Raw genomic sequence first — 18,679 nt, forward strand, 5'->3', positions numbered from 1 at the left:
ATATTACATATACTTTTCTCTGTGTTGTGTGTTTAATCTAGTTGACAAAGCAGTGCCACACTCCTCTTAATCCAGTGCGAAGGTTTTACACTTGTTTCCATTAAAATTGGTAGCACGTAATTAGTAGAATGTCCCGTAGTCGACAACACACCTCTTCTTTCTGATGTTTTATAAACAGGACACTTGTATCTGCCTCTTTCTCTATACTCAGAATCCTTAATTGGTTTAATCCAAATCATTGGCATTGTATCGTGTAAGACTTTTGGTAACAATTCATCAATCTGTCCTTTCACTCTATCCCATCTTGCTCCATCCGTAAATAACCCATAAATATATGCCCCATCCTTCGGTGCTCTGTCACTGCGATCCTTTTTTAAAATTTCAAAATCAAACGTCAGTTTATCAATGGGAATAGTATACTTTCTTGCATAATTCTGTTTAACACCAGTTAGGAACGCTTGCGTGAAGAAAAAACCAGATATCCAGTAATCATCCGGTTTTCCTTGTTTGAACCACTTTTCGAGAAACTCAATTCTGCTTAAGAAATCGGCCACGTAGTGTGGCAAATTTTTGAGACTTGGGTACGAACTACTTGCCCAATTTGACGGAATTCGAGCCATCATGAGGGAAGTAGCAAATGCTTCCAAAGCGGGAGTCATCGATACCAAACCTTGGATCGCTTTCTGCATGTTGATCAAAGAGTTTCGAATGGCGGCAAGCAATCGGTTGAAACGGTCCATTTCTTGTACCAGCACCGTATTCATAGATTCAGAATACTGAACGGGATATCGCCGAACAGCTTCTTCCTGATCAAATGGATTTGGTAATTTTGATAAAATATCTGAACAGAGAGTCATTATGTATTTGTCTGTTTCGCCAACACCTCCCGTTTGCACTTCACCGTAAGCTTTAAGCACTGAATTGAGAAGTCGTTGGGAGTTCTGCATGTCTCTGGTTATGCCAGCATTAGTGTTGAGGCCAAAGACTTGCGGAGGGTGCATATGGGGCAAACTTTGGATATGAGTGATGAAATCCTGGTAGTCGATTTTTACAGGCAAACCGTAACATTCAGCTGCGTCGCTAAAGAGATAATTGCTCGAATTGGCAACTCGAGGATTGAGAAAATCGTCAAGAATCGTCGTAATCAAACGACGATCCCAATCGTCCGTCACTCGACCTCCATAATTGCATTCGCCGATCAAATACGATAAAGCTTCGTACGGATTTTCACTCTCATTAATAAACATTTGAAGCTGTTGGACACTTATATCGAAGTCTGAATCGTTGAAACCGTAAGGAATATTCCATCCAAGTGCACCAAAAGTGCGTCTTTCTTGCACAACAGCATGAAAAAACGCTATACCATATAACAACTTGACAAACATCTCTTGATTTCCTGGACAACCGTTGTAAAAATCGTAATTCTTTACAGGATCATTAACGTAAGATTTTAACAAATTATCTTTCAAACCAGTAGGAGGTTCGTTTGTGATTTTTACACCTTTTTGCAAAATTGATACAGGAAACTTGTCGGAAGGGTAACTCGTTAACCACAACCTAAAATTGTCATTGGTATTTGCATAATCCATATCTTCGAAAATTTTCTCAAGACTGGGCATCCAAGATGTTGCTAGATGACAATTCTGGAGACAAACCCACAATCCCTCATCTTGCCCCTGTTGAATTAAAGCAGCGGCGCGTGGACCTTGCCCTTGTCCTAAAGAAATCGACTGAAACTTTTCAGTATATTTCTTTTCTTCTGCAAATTTTACAAGAGCAGCCATTGGATCCGTCCCAGGTGACAAAATAAAGATTAGAGGACACAAATTGTAGGATTCGTTATAAGAAACCGAGATGTTAAATTGAGGAGGTGTAATGTATTTAACACCCATTTCTTTCGAAATGTAATCGATGGCACCCACCAATAACTTATCAGATCGCAAAATTCGAATCACAATCAATTTCCGAAAAGTGTTGAGTTTGTCTTGCCATGGTGATGGTAATTTTTCCTTTTCAGGTTCATAACTGTCATAAATTCTCTTCCAATCACGATTCGATTGCACAAAAGAATCTCGAAAATTGTTAAAAGCTGGTAATTCGTCAACTCGACATATTTCATCCCAAGCTTGGTTTGGTAACCAACTGACTGGATTAGGTATAGGGTTTTCAACACTAACACCTCCCGTTAACAGAAACATAAACTCCCTCTCATCCAATGTTTTTTGAAAAATGAGAATTTTGGAACAAAGTAGAAACGAAAACAATAATTTGTCTTTTTCGAATAAAGATCGAGTAATGTTCGAGTAAAGATCGAAAGTGAAGGCTGTGATCAAATTCGAACACCTTTTCTCCACACTTTTACATTTTTCAGCTCTTTGTATTGACCCAATGTACAAATTGATAAACCAATCAAGAGAGTATTGATACATTGGGTCAACATTTCCCAAATCACAGATGCAGTAATAAAGAACAGCAGAATGTTCTGACACTCCTTGGTACAAAACGCGAAACTCTTCAATGGTTTTCTCGATTTCTAAAGACTTGCTCTGCTTTTCTCGAATTGTGATGGACAATAATTTCGATTCGTCTAGAATCTGGATAGCTGATTCGTCTTCGAGAATATCACCCTTACATTCCGACAAAGTTCTCAAAATATTTAATTCGACGTTATCTAAAGCAGCCTTGTTTTCGGCTTTTTGCACAATCAATTCTTCTTTAAGTCGTTGCAAATCTGGTTTCTCAACTGCAACCACAATTCCCAGCAGTTGATCTTGTAATCCTTCCAAAGTTAAAGCAAAATTGATAATTGTCACTCTATTAAACACTTCGGGTAAGTAATGAGGATTCCTCAAAGGTGATGCTAAATATAATCTAAAATTTTTGTTGTAGGGAATTACGTTTTCGCCCATACTGATTACTTCAAATCCTGCTTGCTTGAAAACTTTTTTGTAGAGCAAAGGGTCTATTGGTGCTTCTAAAACCTCACCCACACTTTCTATTAAGACAGGATAACCGTTTTGGACACAGTTCTCGATTTTTTTCATATAATCGGAATGAGAAAATTTTACAACGTACAAGGAATTTTTCTTTTCCATTTTCTTTATCCAGTTACTGGCTTGATACTGGGGATCGATGAATAAAGACCATTTTCTTGAATTATCTTGAATTATACCATTTTCAGTCGAGAAACTATCACGCGGTAGTCCACTAATGTACCAATTTTGTACTTTAACATCAGATCCTAATACTACCAGAAAGTCAAACACTTCAGAACAAGGTATTTGAAGCTCTGTTACGCATTTGTGCCAATCTGCCACTGTTTTTTGACGATAATACGCCGTAAGAGGTGACAAATAAGCCATAATCCCGCTAGATATCAAAATATCTCCTGCCAAAGAATCATGTTGCTCTTGAAGTGAGTTGGCTGCTGCAGTCCACCTCGTTTTTTCACCACCAAGACCTCCTATCAATTTCTGAGCCCGAATTAGCTTATTTTTACACAAATCCACGTCGGCTTGCAGTTCCCCTTGTTTCTGAACAGCCTCAGCCAACTGTTCATTCAACACTGCTAATTTTTCTTCCAACTGCTTGACCTGTTCTCGTTTTGCTCTTAAAATTTCCATCGTTGCAGCAAATTCGCGTTCGGCCTTATCCAACTTTTCCTTTTTTGGAGCGACAATTTTGTTGACTTCATCATATTTGTCGATTGCAATAATCCACTTGCACAATCCTTCTGCTGCACTTGATGCCTTGGCAACAATAGCCGGTTTGAAATCTTTGTGAGGAAGAAACTCTTTACGAATTTTGACCATTATCTCCGGTTTGATGTGATCTTTATCAAAATCTTTGAGACTTTGGAGGAAATTCATGTCTCCGAGAACTTTTACACTTGGGCCCCAATAATCCAGGTTCATTCGACCAGTGGAAGGATCGCGGATTCTTGCCGGTTTTACATCTTTCATTATGCAAACGGCCGCCATTACCAACTTTATAGCAGCTGGTGGATTTTTCATAGATTTGACTAGAGTAATATCTGCTGGTTTTAGTGTGTCTAAGGCTCGAATGGCATCCTCTAATATGGGAATAGCTTCAGCCAAATCGGCTTCGCACTCTCGTTTCAAAGCTGAAGCCATTGCTGCTTGAATATTTGCAACTTTTTCGTCTTTTTTCACCAATTCTGAGGCTTTTTCAACTTCTATTGTTTCACTTTCAATTTGTTTCATCATGTCAATTGCCTTTCGATTCATATCTTCAAGTTGCGGTTGTAAATTTGCCAAATTTTTCTGCATTTCGGCGATTTGCTCCGCCGCAAATAACAGTTTTTTCAAACCGCCAATGTAACGTTTTTGCGTTGTGAGTATTTCTTTCTGCTTCTCATTGGTGAGAATTGTAAACGATTTGATAAGTTCTAAGTAGGAAGCAGAAGTTATGTAAGTTTTGCGACCTGAGGCGTGATAAAATTCTTCAGAAACTTTTCTAGCCTCTACGTGGAAGTATTTGCAAGCTATAACAGCTTGATTTTTAACTTCATCGGGTATATTAACATCGGTCATCCAATTATAAGCAACTTCTTCTAAAGCATTTTCAGGCCAATCGTCAAACCAGTCAATGGTGCAGCAATTGATAAGAGAAGGGTAGAGTCTTAAGCGGTTTCTGAAAGTGGAACCCACAGGACTGAAGCACAGAATAATGTGTAACTTTTCACGACAACGTTTTGTGAAGAAATAAAAGATTTGTAAGGCACTAATATCAAGATTTCGGTTTCCCCCTTGAGCTGCTAAACGCACCATATCCAAAATCTCCTGCCTTTCGTCGATTTGGTATATATTTGGTACCTCGCCTGAATTAAGCAGACAATCAATATCTTGTAAAAAAGATTCTTCTTTAATTTGTCCCTCCGATATGAGAAAAACACAATGTCGTCCTCTACCTCCTGCTTCTTTCAAAATTTTTTTAATATCATCTCTCCATTCGTTTAAACCATAATTATTGGTGATTTCAGGTTGATACAAATGCTGACTATAAATCTCACTTGCTAATTTAGTTAAAGATTGTCTTCCTGAACCACTTATACCAACCAATAAACAACTTCCACAAGCCATTGATAACACTCGACAAATTTTTGATAGATGTTCCAGGGCGTAGTCAAAAAGAACCACATCCATTTTCGTTTTATGAGTTGCATTATATTCATCCAGACAAAGTTGACAAACATCTGCAAATTGCTTGATGTTTACTGTTTCCTCATATCTTCTTTCATCGTCGTTCGAATCTTGATCAAAATATGTCCCAAACATTAATTTTTTTAAAGAATCTAATGTCAAATTCCCGTCAGGATCCTTGGGTAGATTATCAAAAATCGTATCAAAATGTTCCTTGAAGTGATCACGCACTACAAGTTTTAACTTTGAAAACAACCAATTTTTATCTGTATCTTCGACCAGTCGGTCATAGAAAATTCTCAACACTTCATGTACCCAAATTTTTGCAAAAACAATTTTGCTTTCGGCACACTCTTTACGAAGCATTGCACAGCCTTGAATCAAACGAGAAAAGTCGCGTAAATTAAAAACGTAGTGACTTTTCGAAGGAGTTGGTCTTAGATTTTCCATTGCAGATTTATAAATATCAAGACTAGCACCAACTGTTTGCACAGCTAAAGAGATTACGTCACTAGGAAAACCGTTATTTTTCCAACCTAGATGTAGGATATTTATGTAAATTTTCGCCATTGTTTCTTCGGAAAATTCATTGATTGAGAAGATACTGAAATGTCGCAGGAAACGAGGATAAATTTCTTGTCGACTACCACCAACCAAACCCATCGCAGCTAGGAAAATGACGTTGTGTAAAAACACTGGTTCTGTTGTTTTCAAGTCGTACCAATTCTTGTGGTCAAAATACTGACGGAGTAGTTCGATAGGGGGTTGAGCCCCATATGTTTCTTTATACGGCATATTGATATCGTCGATGAAGAGCACACAAGTCTTGCCTTTTGGTGCCCCATAATGCGATCTCCTTAATTTATTTAGTTTTGAAATGATCAAATTTTGAGTTTGATTTGCTGTAATTTTCACGGTGAATGTTATAAAAGATGGTAAGTACAATTCTTTGTCTAGTTGGTTCATTAAGAGGTCTTGAATGTAGAAACTTTTCCCTGTCCCTGTGGGCCCAACCAGTAACACTGGTAGCTTATTCCTGATGTGGAGGTCTACAAGACCCATATATCTTGCAGTATCGACAGTCGGAATCAATGCCTGCAAAATATTGGAACATTCTTCAACCCTTTCGTTTCTTACGACTTCAGGCCAGAATTTCCAAGTGCCTTTCATTCGAAAATGATAAGAGTAATCATAGAGAAGTCCTTCAATCGGTATATTTAATTCAAGTTTTTCCATCGAAGGAGGATACGGATGTTCCTCGATCTGATTTCTCCACAATTGCTTATAAAAGGTATCAAATTTTATTTTTGAGTCTGAATCTAGGACACACCCCAATCCCCACAAACCAGCCTGGATAAAAGCCGCTTGCATCCAAATCAACAAATTTTTTGTCTCTTCTTCTTTTTTCACCGACTCGGCTAAAGCCTTATTTAGGGTCATTTCAAGCAGTTGCATCATATTTTTAACCAAATTTATATTTCCAATGTTACAGTATTGAATACACTGTTTTCGTATGAAATACAGACATGGGGGTACAATCCATTTGAAAAGATCGATAATCAGAGTTTTAAATTCATCGTGACACCAATCTGGGTTACAATTCACAATCCACGATTCCATAAAAGGTTCCCAACCCAAAGTTACAGCTTCCATGTATATCATTCCACAGCGAGACACCTAAAATTTATGATAATTAAAATTAATGCATCCAACTAAAAAAATCTGAGTTTACTTTTAAAAAGTTCCAACAATGGGATCCAAAATAAAAAAAAATAATTCACAAATTATCACAGAGTAATTAAACTTTGTCTTAAAGGCTATTTACTTTTATTATTTTTTAAGTTTCATTTATTTTATAAATTGAGATGTAGGTAGATGTGGTATTATTATTATTTATTATAATACAGGCTGTTCCSGCTAAACCCCACATTAGAAGTATTGGGAGTTAGAACAATGATATTTATCTAAAATCTTGTCTATAGTCATAATCGGTTAGGTTCTGCTCAATGCAAATATTTTCAAGATGGCGGTACTTCCTGTCACACTGGAAGTGGACATTAATTTCGTTATAAAATAAAGTTGTTTTTTATTGCGTATTGTGATTTTGAGAAAGTTTTTATTAGCTTTTCCTAAGTTTAACCGTTTTCGAAATATTTAGAAATTTTAAAAATTTTTTGGATTTGAATCTTCGATAATTCTACTATTAGTCCGGTCAAAATAAACATTTTAAATAACTAAAATTCCGACAGAGCTAAATTTTGGTGGAGATATTGAGTACACCATTAGGAATAAAGTGTCAAAAGTCCCCATCGATCCCATGTGTGCTAAAAAAGTTATTCGGGGTCAAAGGTCGAAATTTGACGTTTTTTAGATTTTTTTCGAAAACGGTAAGTTTTATCAAAAAAGTAGCCCAGTCAAAAAATATAGATCTTGAAATTATCTACAAAATGGTCCTTATACTTTTTTTCTAACAATCACCATTCCTGAGATATCGCGATTCTAAAAGTTGAAGGAGTCACGTTCTACATGGTATGCACATACAGAGTGCGTCAGAACTCCCGCTTCAAAGACAAATGCCATGTAGGGTAAGGTACTACAAACATAGAAAAAATTTAAAAAAAAATCTATCTATAAAAGTTTCAAAGTTATGAGAGTTTAAATTTTGCACTTTGACTCTATTTATTTCTGTAGGGAAAATAATTTTCCAAGTTTTTTTGCTACAGGCCATTAGAAGAAGAAACAAAAAAGCTGTGTCCTAAATTGTAACTCTGTTCAATGTTATTTGTGGCTTTTATTGGCAAAACTTTTGTACCTTTACTAGATAATTGTAAAAAAACATATACAAAATCATCAGTATTATTAAATAGACATAAAAAATAGTCAAATGTCAAAAAACAAATGTCAAATTTTTTTGACAGATAAAATTTTTTTTACATTTTTTTTATGTTCCTGGTATCTTATTTTACTTGAAATTTTTCTTCTACTTCATTAAACTTATAAATATCTCGATTCCATTAGAATTAAAAAGAATTTATTTGGTAATACATACAGYCTGTTCAAAAAATCGCGCATTTCCTTGAAAGGAAGTAATTGGGTAGTCCCCAGAGTACTGAAAAAATGTTTAAAAAATTCTATCTGTCAAAAAATTTTGACATTTATTTTTTGACATTTGTCATTTTTTTATGTCTATTTAATAATACTGATGACCTTGTATATGTTTTTTTATAATTATTTGATAAAGGTACAAAAATTTTGTCAATAAAAGCTACAAATAACATTAAACAGAGTTACAACTTGTTTCCTTTTCTAATAGCCTGTAGCAAAAAAACGTGGAAAATTATTTATCCTACAGAAATAAATAAGAGTCAAAGTGCAAAATTTAAACTCTCATAACTTCTAAATTTTTATAGATAGAATTTTTTTATTTTTTTTTTATGTTCCTGGTACCTTACCCTACATGGCATTTGTCTTTGGGGCGCGAGTTCTGGCGCACTCTGTATGTGCATATGATGTAGAACGTTACTCCTTCAACTTTTAAAATCGCGATATCTCAGGAATGGTGATTCTTGGAAAAAAAGTATAAAGACCATTTTGTAGATAATTTTAAGATCTATAATTTTCGTCTGAGCTACTTTTTTGATAAAACTTGCCGTTTTCGAAAAAAATCTAAAAAACGTCAAATATTGACCTTTCACCCCGAATAACTTTTTTAGCACACATGGGATCGATGGGGACTTTTGACACTTTATTTCTAATGGTATACCCAAGGTCTCCACCAAAATTTAGCTCTGTCGGAATTTTCGTTATTTGACCACTATTTTTATGACTAATTTGACCGGACTATATTTTTTATTATATTGAAACTGTATTTGGGTATCCGAGAGAGAAAAGTTAGATCTTTTTTTTTGGTGTATTCATAATTGAAAAAACAATTAACAAACCGCCAAAACGTAAGGTTAAATTAGAAAACTTCAAATACCCTTAAATCAATACCCTAATTTTTTCTTTACTAAATGGAGGAGAATTTAGTTCTGCTTCAATCTGTATTTTCCCTATACTATGTTTGATAGTTTTCTAGTTATAGTAAATTTTTTGATATTTTGAGAAATTGAGGTTGTCATAGAAATAAGAATAAAAAATAGAATATCAAAGTTATTAAAATTTTAGATTAAATAAATTTAATTTGTATTTACGAAAATAATAACACAATTGTAAAAAAAACTTGGCGTTTTTCCAGTGAGAAATTTCCATGGCAAGCTATGCGAAAACTACCATGGATAATAATGAATTTCTTCTATTGTAAAAAAAGTTAAAATATCGTAGAAGAAATTATTAAATTTAGGTAGAGGGAATGTTGATACAGATCGATGCAGAATTAAATTCTCTTTCATTTAGTGAAGAAAAAATTGGGGCCTTCCATTTGAAAAAATTCATTTACGAGTACTTTCCAAACGTAATAGTCCGGTCGAAATAGACATTTCAAATAACAAAAATTCCGACAGAGCTAAATTTTGGTGGAGATCTTGGGTACACCATTAGGAATAAAATGTCAAAAGTCCCCATCGATCCCATGTGTGCTATAAAAGTTATCCGGGGTCAAAGGTCAAAATTTGACGTTTTCTAGATTTTTTTCGAAAACGGTAGTTTAACAAAAAAGTAGCTCAGACAAAAATTATAGACCTTAAAATTATCTACAAAAATGGTCCTTATACTTTTTTTTCTAAGAATCACCATTCCTGAGATATCGCCATTCTAAAAGTTGAAGGAGTCACATTCTACATGATATGCACATACAGAGTGCGCCAGAACTCGCGCCTCAAAGAAAAATGCTATGTAGGGTAAAGGTACCAGGAACATGGAAAAAAAAATCTATCTATAAAAATTTCGAAGTTATGAGAGTTTAAATTTTGCACTTGACTATTTATTTCGGTTGGAAAAATATTTTTTTTGCTACAGGCTATTAGAAGCGGAAACAATGAAGCTGTATCCTAAACTGTAACTCTGTGTAATGTTATTTGTGGCTTTTGTTGGCAAAAGTTTTGTACCTTTACTTAATAATTGTAAAAAAAAAAATACAAAATCATCAGTATCATTAAATAGACATAAAAAATGTCAAATGTCAAAAAATAAATGTAAAAATTTTTTGACTGAGAATTTTTTAAACATTTTTCCATGTTTCTGGTATCTTATCTTACTTGAAATTTTTCTTCTACTTCATTAAACTTATAAATACCTCAATTCCATTAGAATTAAAAAGAATTTATTTGGTAATACATACAGGGTGTTCAAAAAATCGAGCATTTCCTTGAAAGGGAATAATTGGGTAGTCCCCAGAGTACTGAAAAAATGTTTAAAAAATTCTATCTGTCAAAAAAATTTGACATTTATTTTTTGACATTTGACATTTTTTATGTCTATTTAATAATACTGATGACCTTGTAAATGTTTTTTTATAATTATTTAATAAAGATACAAAAATTTTGTCAATAAAAGCCACAAATAACATTAAACAGAGTTACAGTTTAGGATACAGCTTCCTTGTTTCCGCTTCTAATAGCCTGTAGCAAAAAAAACGTGGAAAATTATTTATCCTACAGAAATAAATAAGAGTCAAAGTGCAAAATTTAAACTCTCATAACTTTGAAATTTTTATAGATAGAATTTTTTTTAAATATTTTCTATGTTCCTGGTGCCTTACCCTACATGGCATTTATCTTTGGGGTGCGAGTTCTGGCGCACTCTGTATGTGCATATGATGTAGAACGTGACTCCTTCAACTTTTATAATCGCGATAACTCAGGAATAGTGATTCTTAGAAAAAAAGTATAAAGACAATTTTTGTAGATAATTTTTAGATCTATAATTTTTCTCTGGGCTACTTTTTTGATAAAACTTACCGTTTTCGAAATTTTTTTTAAAAACCTCAAATTTTGACTTTTGACCCCCAATAACTTTTTTAGCACACATGGGATCGATGAGGACTTTTGACACTTTATTTCTAATGGTGTACCCAAGGTCTCCACCAAAATTTAGCTCTGTCGGAATTTTTGTTATTTGACCACTATTTTTATGACTAATTTGACCGGACTATAACCTTACATTTTGGAGGTTTGTTAATTATTTTTTCAATTATAAACACACGAAAAAAAATCTATCCTTCCTTTTTCATATGGCCAAATACGATTTCAAAATATTAATGGTAGAGTTATCAATTTTTGAAGAAGATGCAAATTAAAAGACTTTCAAAAAAGTCAAATTATTTCAAAAACGGTTAAATTTAGGCGTAGTGAAGTCTGATAAAATCTCTATCAAAATCAAGTGAGTAATCCAAAAACGCAATAAAAAATATAACTTTCTATTTAAAATGACAAAGTTGATACCCATTTCCGGTGTAACCGGAAATGCTGCCATCTTGAAAATATTTTCATTGAGCAGGATCTAAACAATTTTGGCTATAATCAAAATTTTTGATAAATATCACTGTAAGAACTCCTAATACTTCTAATGTAGAATTTAGCCGGAACAGCCTGTATAATTGATTCAGTGAGACAAAAAAGAATAAAAGTCTAAGTTACATCTTTGCTGCTTACGTCAGAGAACAAAATTGATAGCAATTTTGGTCGATCAAGATCAGCTATATTTAAAATATCTGTTTTTAGACGGTTTTAAGTCTGAAACTCATTTAAATCAATAATTTTATGAAAGTAAACCAGAAATTGTCATTTCAAGACTGAATTTCTCTGTTRCAACTTATTTAGCTCGTTTTTAAGATAGAAATTAGTTAAATAGAGCAAATGTATAGAAACAACTGCAAAAATTGTCGTTATAGGTCCTAATAACGAAATATTGGATCGCATGATTAAAATTATTTAGAACTAAAATCAGATTTCTTTAGATTTGTTGCAACTCACAGTCGCTGGAGAAGCTTGCTCCAAATCCATAACTTCAAAAATAAGCGACATTGTGCTTGACAAAGTCATAACTTCGCCACTCATCAAGCAAAGTTTCTTATTATCATCCAAAACACTGTTCATATTTTCGATCCAAACTGCATCGACAGGCCCATCGAAGATGATCCATTTCCGATCAGAGCTCGAATCGTTGGCATAATTACGGAAACAAGTTGCAACGACACCATCCGACCATTCGTACGAAATTGGGTCAAACTGTCCATAGAGTTGTCCCATTGTTATCGCTTTAGGATTCAGAATTGTATATTGTACTTTTGCTTCGCCACATCCTTGGTTGTTGATGAACGTCAAAGTATCGGCCAAAATTTGCAGTGTTGAAGTTTTACCAGCGAAAGGTTCCCCTACGATCATAAAACCCCACCTCACAATCATCATTTCATACGTTTGGATAATTTTCAAAAGAAAAGAGTTCTTTGGTTGCAAGTTACGTTTCTCGCAACATACATTCATAGCGTGTGTTAACATTTTGTAGTCAGCTTCAGAAAGAACAACTCCTGGGAACAAATCAGAGATGATTCCTTCAAACAGTGGAAGATCTTGATTAAGAAATTTCGGTAAATTGACGTCAAGTATAGCTCGCAATAATAAAATATCCTCATGTTCGTCTGGAAAATTCCTTTTGTTGTTACCAGCAGCGGAAAGGACCGATTTTACAGCTCTCATGCCATAATCGTAGTGATTTTGAGACGACAACTGTTCCGAACAAAGTCTATAAGTCGTAACAATTTTCACAGAAAGGTTTCTTGCGTCGATAAAACCATACGAGTACAAAGAAATCTCACCAATCATAGCATAATCCGGTACCATCATTGCAACAGTTCGAAACAGAACCTTCAAATTATCAGGTAATTCTGTTCGACCGGCATAACCCGGATTCATAGTGATACAAACATAGCAAGCCGGATTAAGAGATATTTCTGTTCCTTCGAAAAGAAATTTACTGGCGTTAGCACGGACTGCCATGATTATGGAAAGGATTTGTTGGGCTACGACTGATAACACCTCAATATCAATTCGATTGAATTCATCAAAGCAAGCCCATGCACCACAAGAAGCCAAACCTTTGAAAAATTTCCCCATGGCTTTGTAATCTAAACCATCGGAACAGTTGAACACAACACACTGAACAGCAATTGCTTTGGCCAAATCCTTTGTAGTTTCTGTTTTTCCTGTCCCAGCTGGACCTTCTGGAGCTCCGTTCAAGTGCAAATGGTAAGCTCCAATTAAAGTTCGATAACAGCGATCAGTCAAGGGTGTGATAACAAGACGATCGGTATTCCCCAAGTATTCGTAGGCGTATCGCACTGTTGCATTGATAAGTCGAACGTAGGACTCATCGTCTTCCAAATAATACCTCATTTGTGACAACCACTTGAATTCTTTATCATCTTTCACCTTCTTTTCTTGAAGGTCATGAACGACGTCTTTGGCATGGACGTCAATTACAATCAACGCTTTGATTGTAATTCTAGATAAATTAGTGAGTGTTGGGTCTCTAATCAAACCAACGATGTCTTTAAGTTGCTTTTTGAGTTGTTCAGAAAACGATTCAATAGACATATCTTCAACTCGATTTAATGCTTTGTGGACATGAGTGGTCCAATGCATTTGTGACACAGCTAGGACCACTTGTCCAGGCCACTTTTGTACCCATTTGGTCCTCGGCGTCACGAAATAATTCTTGAAACTTTTAATTATTTGCTCCCGAACAGACTTAACCATTTGGTCCTCGACCAAAATCAACCATTTCTCCACACTACCTCCGAACTCCTTAGTCTTGATCATTTCGACAAAATCAATTTGTTCTCCTTCTTGACTATACATCGCATGAATCTGTAATTGATCGTCAAATTTTAACCGATTGATTGCTTCGAAACATTTCTTTAAATGTGGTTGAACTCGTAAAGGGTCTTTAGTTTCAGACAAGATCTCCAACATTTCGTCATTTGACAAAAAGAAGAAGCGCGGGAAGAAAAGTCGTTTTCGCTCCAAGTAAGACACTACTCCATCATTGATTTTCTCTAAAAGTTCAATGCAGTGAACCATTGCTTCTAAAACACCAATAGCACCAGCGGTTTCGGTGACTCGAGGGTCCCTTAAGACCATATCCATGTATCTCTTGTAGGTATCGTTAACTTCTTTGAAAAGAAGCCCTTCTTCTGGCATTTGGCTTACTATATCTTTTGAGGAAAAAATCGGTAACAAGTACAGCCATTGCGACTGAACTTTACCCCATTCCTCGATTGTGTTGTTAATTCTGGTTAATTTCTCATAAAATATCTTAACTTCATTTTCGTATGGTCTGACAAAAACCGAGCCTCGCATTGTTAATGTCTTTAGAATGTGATCATCAAGAACGACTTGAATGTCATCCAATTGTGTCAAGATATGAATTCCTGTGTCTTTATAAATTCCAGTTTTGAAACAAATATCAACCCATTCCGCTTGCATTTTATTCAAATTTTTCAAAAGTTCTCGTTCTTTAGTTGCACTAGAACTGATAATCTCATATTTGTCAATTTCAGCTTCAAGACCCATTTGCATCAGTTTTCTCAGTGAAGTACCAGCGTTGGGAGTCATATCAAAACCCGCAACTTCTGACATTTCTTTCCAGTGTCTTTTCAATAAAGCATCGTTGCACATGATTTTCATCATTATCAAGGCCGGTCTGAAATCTTTGATATTGTGAATGGCTTTTGCTGTGAGTTTTAACGGCGCTGGCCAGTTTACCAGTTCAGGATCATCGACGATACCATCGAATCGTAAGGGAATATTCTCGGCTTGCGCTTGTCGTAACTTAATCCTGTAAGTTTTTTGAATTTTTAACAACTCCTTTTGGAACTCTTCAATCTGAGCTTCGGTCTCATCAGCGTTGAGAAATTCAAATTGGCCGTCTAACCAAACTCCTATTTTCCTTTCAAGATTTAAACAAAGTTTTAAAAGGTGATAAAAGGGAAACAAGTGATTTGCTGTTTCTTCATATTTATTAAAAGTAGTGACTCCAAAACCCAAACTGGTTTCTTCTTTGTTACTCCACAGAATTTTCTTTCGAACATCTCTCATAACTTCTAAAAACGGGGCCATTTTGTGTACGTACTCTCTCACATTGACAACATCATCCATGTCGTTTAGAATCACTAGTTTGGGTTCTAGATCATGAAGAGCAATTGCTATTTCTTCTTTAGTTTTTTGCAATTTTTCCTCAGCTTCAAACTTAAATTGCTCGTACATGGTTGAATTTTGATCAAGAATTGGTTCAATTTTCATCAACCAATTAACAGTATCTGAATTTAAGTCCATGTGGTCGCGAGTAATTTCACCAAATTCAATCAGTTTGACTAGATTGTATAACATTTGCTGGATTCGCTCTCTGAGTTCTTTAAGATGAACAGTTTTCACCCAAATCATGTATTTGCCTTGTGCTATAAGTTCCTCTGTGTTGGCTGGAATTTCAAGTGCTTTCTCTTTAACATCTTGAAAACATTGGCAAATTGCTTCGTCTTCTCTACGATGTTCTAAACTGATTTTGGCATGAGTTTCGTCAATTATTTGTTGTAAGGAAGCTTTCAAATTATCAACATATTCAGATAAAATGAGTTGACCAATCGCAAAGTATTCATTAGTTAAATCAGTCATGGCCTTTTTGATGTAGCTCTTGTAGTAAGCAATTTGATTGAAACCTTTAGTAAAAGTCATTGCTCCTTCTTCACTAGAATCTCCTCCAATATCAGCATAGACATCTCCAAACTCAGATTCAACATATCCTAGATATGCAAAAATCGGTTCATACATCTTGGCAATGTTCTTCGACATTTCTTTAATGCAAGAACTTACAAAATCTTCGGTGACATTGAGGTACATACAATTTTCACTCAAAGCTTCATTTTTTGCCGATTCTAATATTGGGAAATTTTCACCAGTATCAACAAGTTCTCTGAAAAATAGCGTATATAAAGCAATGACTTCTTCCATTGTCGGTTTTAAAGAAAGACCGTCTTCTCCAAATATCAAAGTGAGTTTGAGATACGGAATCAAATCTTCATTTCCGGTGACTCTGGTGATATATTTCATCGATTCGATGATTGTTTGGCTCATATGAACCGAAAATAAACCCGTGCAAGCTGAAAGATGATCATTATTCTTACTTTTGTCTTTTTGTACCATAGTATAAAGTCTTGTGTAAAGATCTTTGAACAAAGCTTTTGCTTCCTTGGTATAATTATAGAAAACGTCGTTTAAGGCGGCAATGTCTATAGGTTCGCTGTTTTTGACTCCGAAATCAAAAATTTTATCTGGTAAAAATGTAACACATTCATTAAGTACTGCTCGAATTAGAGGATGATGCAGTTTCCATTTTCTCAATATTTTCTTTCTGTTAGCTAAGTAAACTTCATAGCGTTTAGATTTTCCCAAAAATTTGAATGTTTCAAGATGTATGTGTCCGTCAGTTTTGTCTAACGGTTTAGTTTTCAAATTAACACTCACTCCATGAATCGTTTCAATAAATTCATCTCGCGCTTCCTCTAAAATAGTTTCGACTACTTGAGGATACACATCCTGAAGACCTCCAGTTTGCACCCGCTTCATTATTTCTCTTAAAACAAACATTAATTTTATAGTTTTGGGACCTGATTCAGCGAAAGCTCTAATATCAAAATGTGAAGTGTTTTTCTGGGGAACTTCGGGATATAATTCCTTCAGTTTCGTCTTGTGTTCTTTCTTTTTTGTTTCTTTCGATACTTGGCATTTGTATTCGAGTAAATAATGCCGTTTTTTCGAGGAGATTTTGAAACGTTCCAGCAAATCTTCTGATAATGTAGTGGTTATTATTTCTTCCAAAATGGGGATGTTTTGAGTCTTGGGTTGCATTTTTCGACATCTTCGAAAAATTTCTTTGTATTTGTTATCCATATAAAGAGTTTATCAAATTATTTCTTTTCATAAAAAGATAAAAGCAAGATTATCACTTGTCTATAAAATGTCAGTTTGATTTTTATCATATTGTGACATTTTTGACAAATTTTGAAATAATGCAAAATTTAATGGGGTCATGACTCGTGATGATTCCTGATCTTAATAATTAATCTTTTTCAAAGCAGTAGCAATAAATATTTAATTTTTTTAAAAAATAACTATTAGAAATCACATTATTAGTTGACAACAAATCTTAAACACACTAAGATAAAAAAATTAAAATTGGTAGTATTTTCATAGCACACCCGGGATGTTCCAGCTTCACTGGAAAATTCCTTTTTATGAATGATTCCCGCAATCTAAACAAAGCTGTCGCGCTGTAAATCCTACTTTACATTGCTCTATTATGAATATCTTTTACTAAAATATTTATAAATAGTTAACAAAATAAAAAATTAATCATAAATAAAATAAAAACTGCAATTTTTCATTCATTTCATTATTATTACAAGTCCATTATTTTTCTTATCAATGTTTTTTCTAATGAAATTGGAGCACTTTACATCCGCCCAAAATAAATTTTTGGATCGTGTTACCATGTGAAACTCCAGAATAAAATAATGAATCTATTGTGTTTATACATTAAACATTTCATATTTTTTATTCTAATTAAGGTGTAATGTGGTTCTAAAAAGGTATAATTCATTAGCAAAAATATTTTTTTTATAATTTTAGTCGATATCTCTAAATATTTTAAAATCTAGAAGTAATTTTTAGAATACTCAACAAAAAAGTAAGAATTTTATTTAAATTGTATTTACCTAAAAGAATTGTGTAAAAAAATTCTTATACACTATATAGTTTTACTGGTAGACCGTTTTATTATTGTATAAAGTATTTGACATTTCTTTTACAGACAAGTATAAAATTTCAATGTTATTTTTAGGAATTGAATCCTAACCAAGTGGACAATGTGTAATTAACGTTAATAATCACAATATGTATATGATACTCGCAACGCCCCTTAAAAACGATATTGGGAAAAATGTGTTTGTACGTAACAGTTCACTTTAATCATATTCCAAAAACGGTTGCTAAAGTAAACTAGACTATGAACTATTAGTGTATGTGTGTTTTTAAAATGTTTTTCTTTTGTTTTACTTTATCTTGTTTATATAATTTTGTGTTTGGAGTGAATTATTTTGGGCCACAGTAAGTGATTCTTTTTAAAATATTTTAAAGAAAACTGCAGTACTTACGAATTTAGTTTTGATTGTTGCAAACATACATATGTCAATCAACCGAATCTATTTCTTAATCGTTAGTGTTGTCGCAGTTGTAACGGTTTCAAAATTTAAATAAAAATAAGTTGGTAACATTACAGTCCAGTTGTAATTCACAATGTTACCAGTTTGAAACCAAAATTGGCATCATTGAGGTGATGATAAATTTGTATCAAATACCAGTTGTTTAACTTTGTAAACGGTTAGTTATAGTTATTTAAGTAACAAGGATTACAATAAATGTTAACACCTCTTAATTGCCATTTAAAATGATTTTTTCTGTTTAACATTTTGAGTGCAATCATGCAGGGTGTTTTACATAATTCTACGAGGTCTGCGTCTCTAAGAT

The 18,679-nt window shown here is 34.1% G+C and overlaps 1 protein-coding gene across 1 annotated transcript; it reads right to left on the reverse strand.

The window, feature by feature from the left end:
* Positions 1 to 3: 3 nt before the first annotated feature.
* Positions 4 to 17,044, reverse strand: LOC123005639 (dynein axonemal heavy chain 12). Its single transcript, XM_044399473.1, has 2 exons — positions 12,074 to 17,044; positions 4 to 6,839 (listed from the first exon to the last, which is right to left on the reverse strand). Exons 1-2 carry the CDS (start codon positions 17,042 to 17,044, stop codon positions 33 to 35), a joined length of 11,778 nt encoding a protein of 3,925 aa, XP_044255408.1. The 3' UTR covers positions 4 to 32.
* Between the last annotated feature and the right edge of the window lie 1,635 nt (positions 17,045 to 18,679).

The sequence above is a fragment of the Tribolium madens genome, unplaced genomic scaffold, assembly GCF_015345945.1.
Source record: "Tribolium madens isolate multiple individuals breed KSU strain unplaced genomic scaffold, Tmad_KSU_1.1 Scaffold_20;HRSCAF=117;Tcas5.2_LG4, whole genome shotgun sequence".
Lineage (NCBI taxonomy): Eukaryota > Metazoa > Arthropoda > Insecta > Coleoptera > Tenebrionidae > Tribolium > Tribolium madens.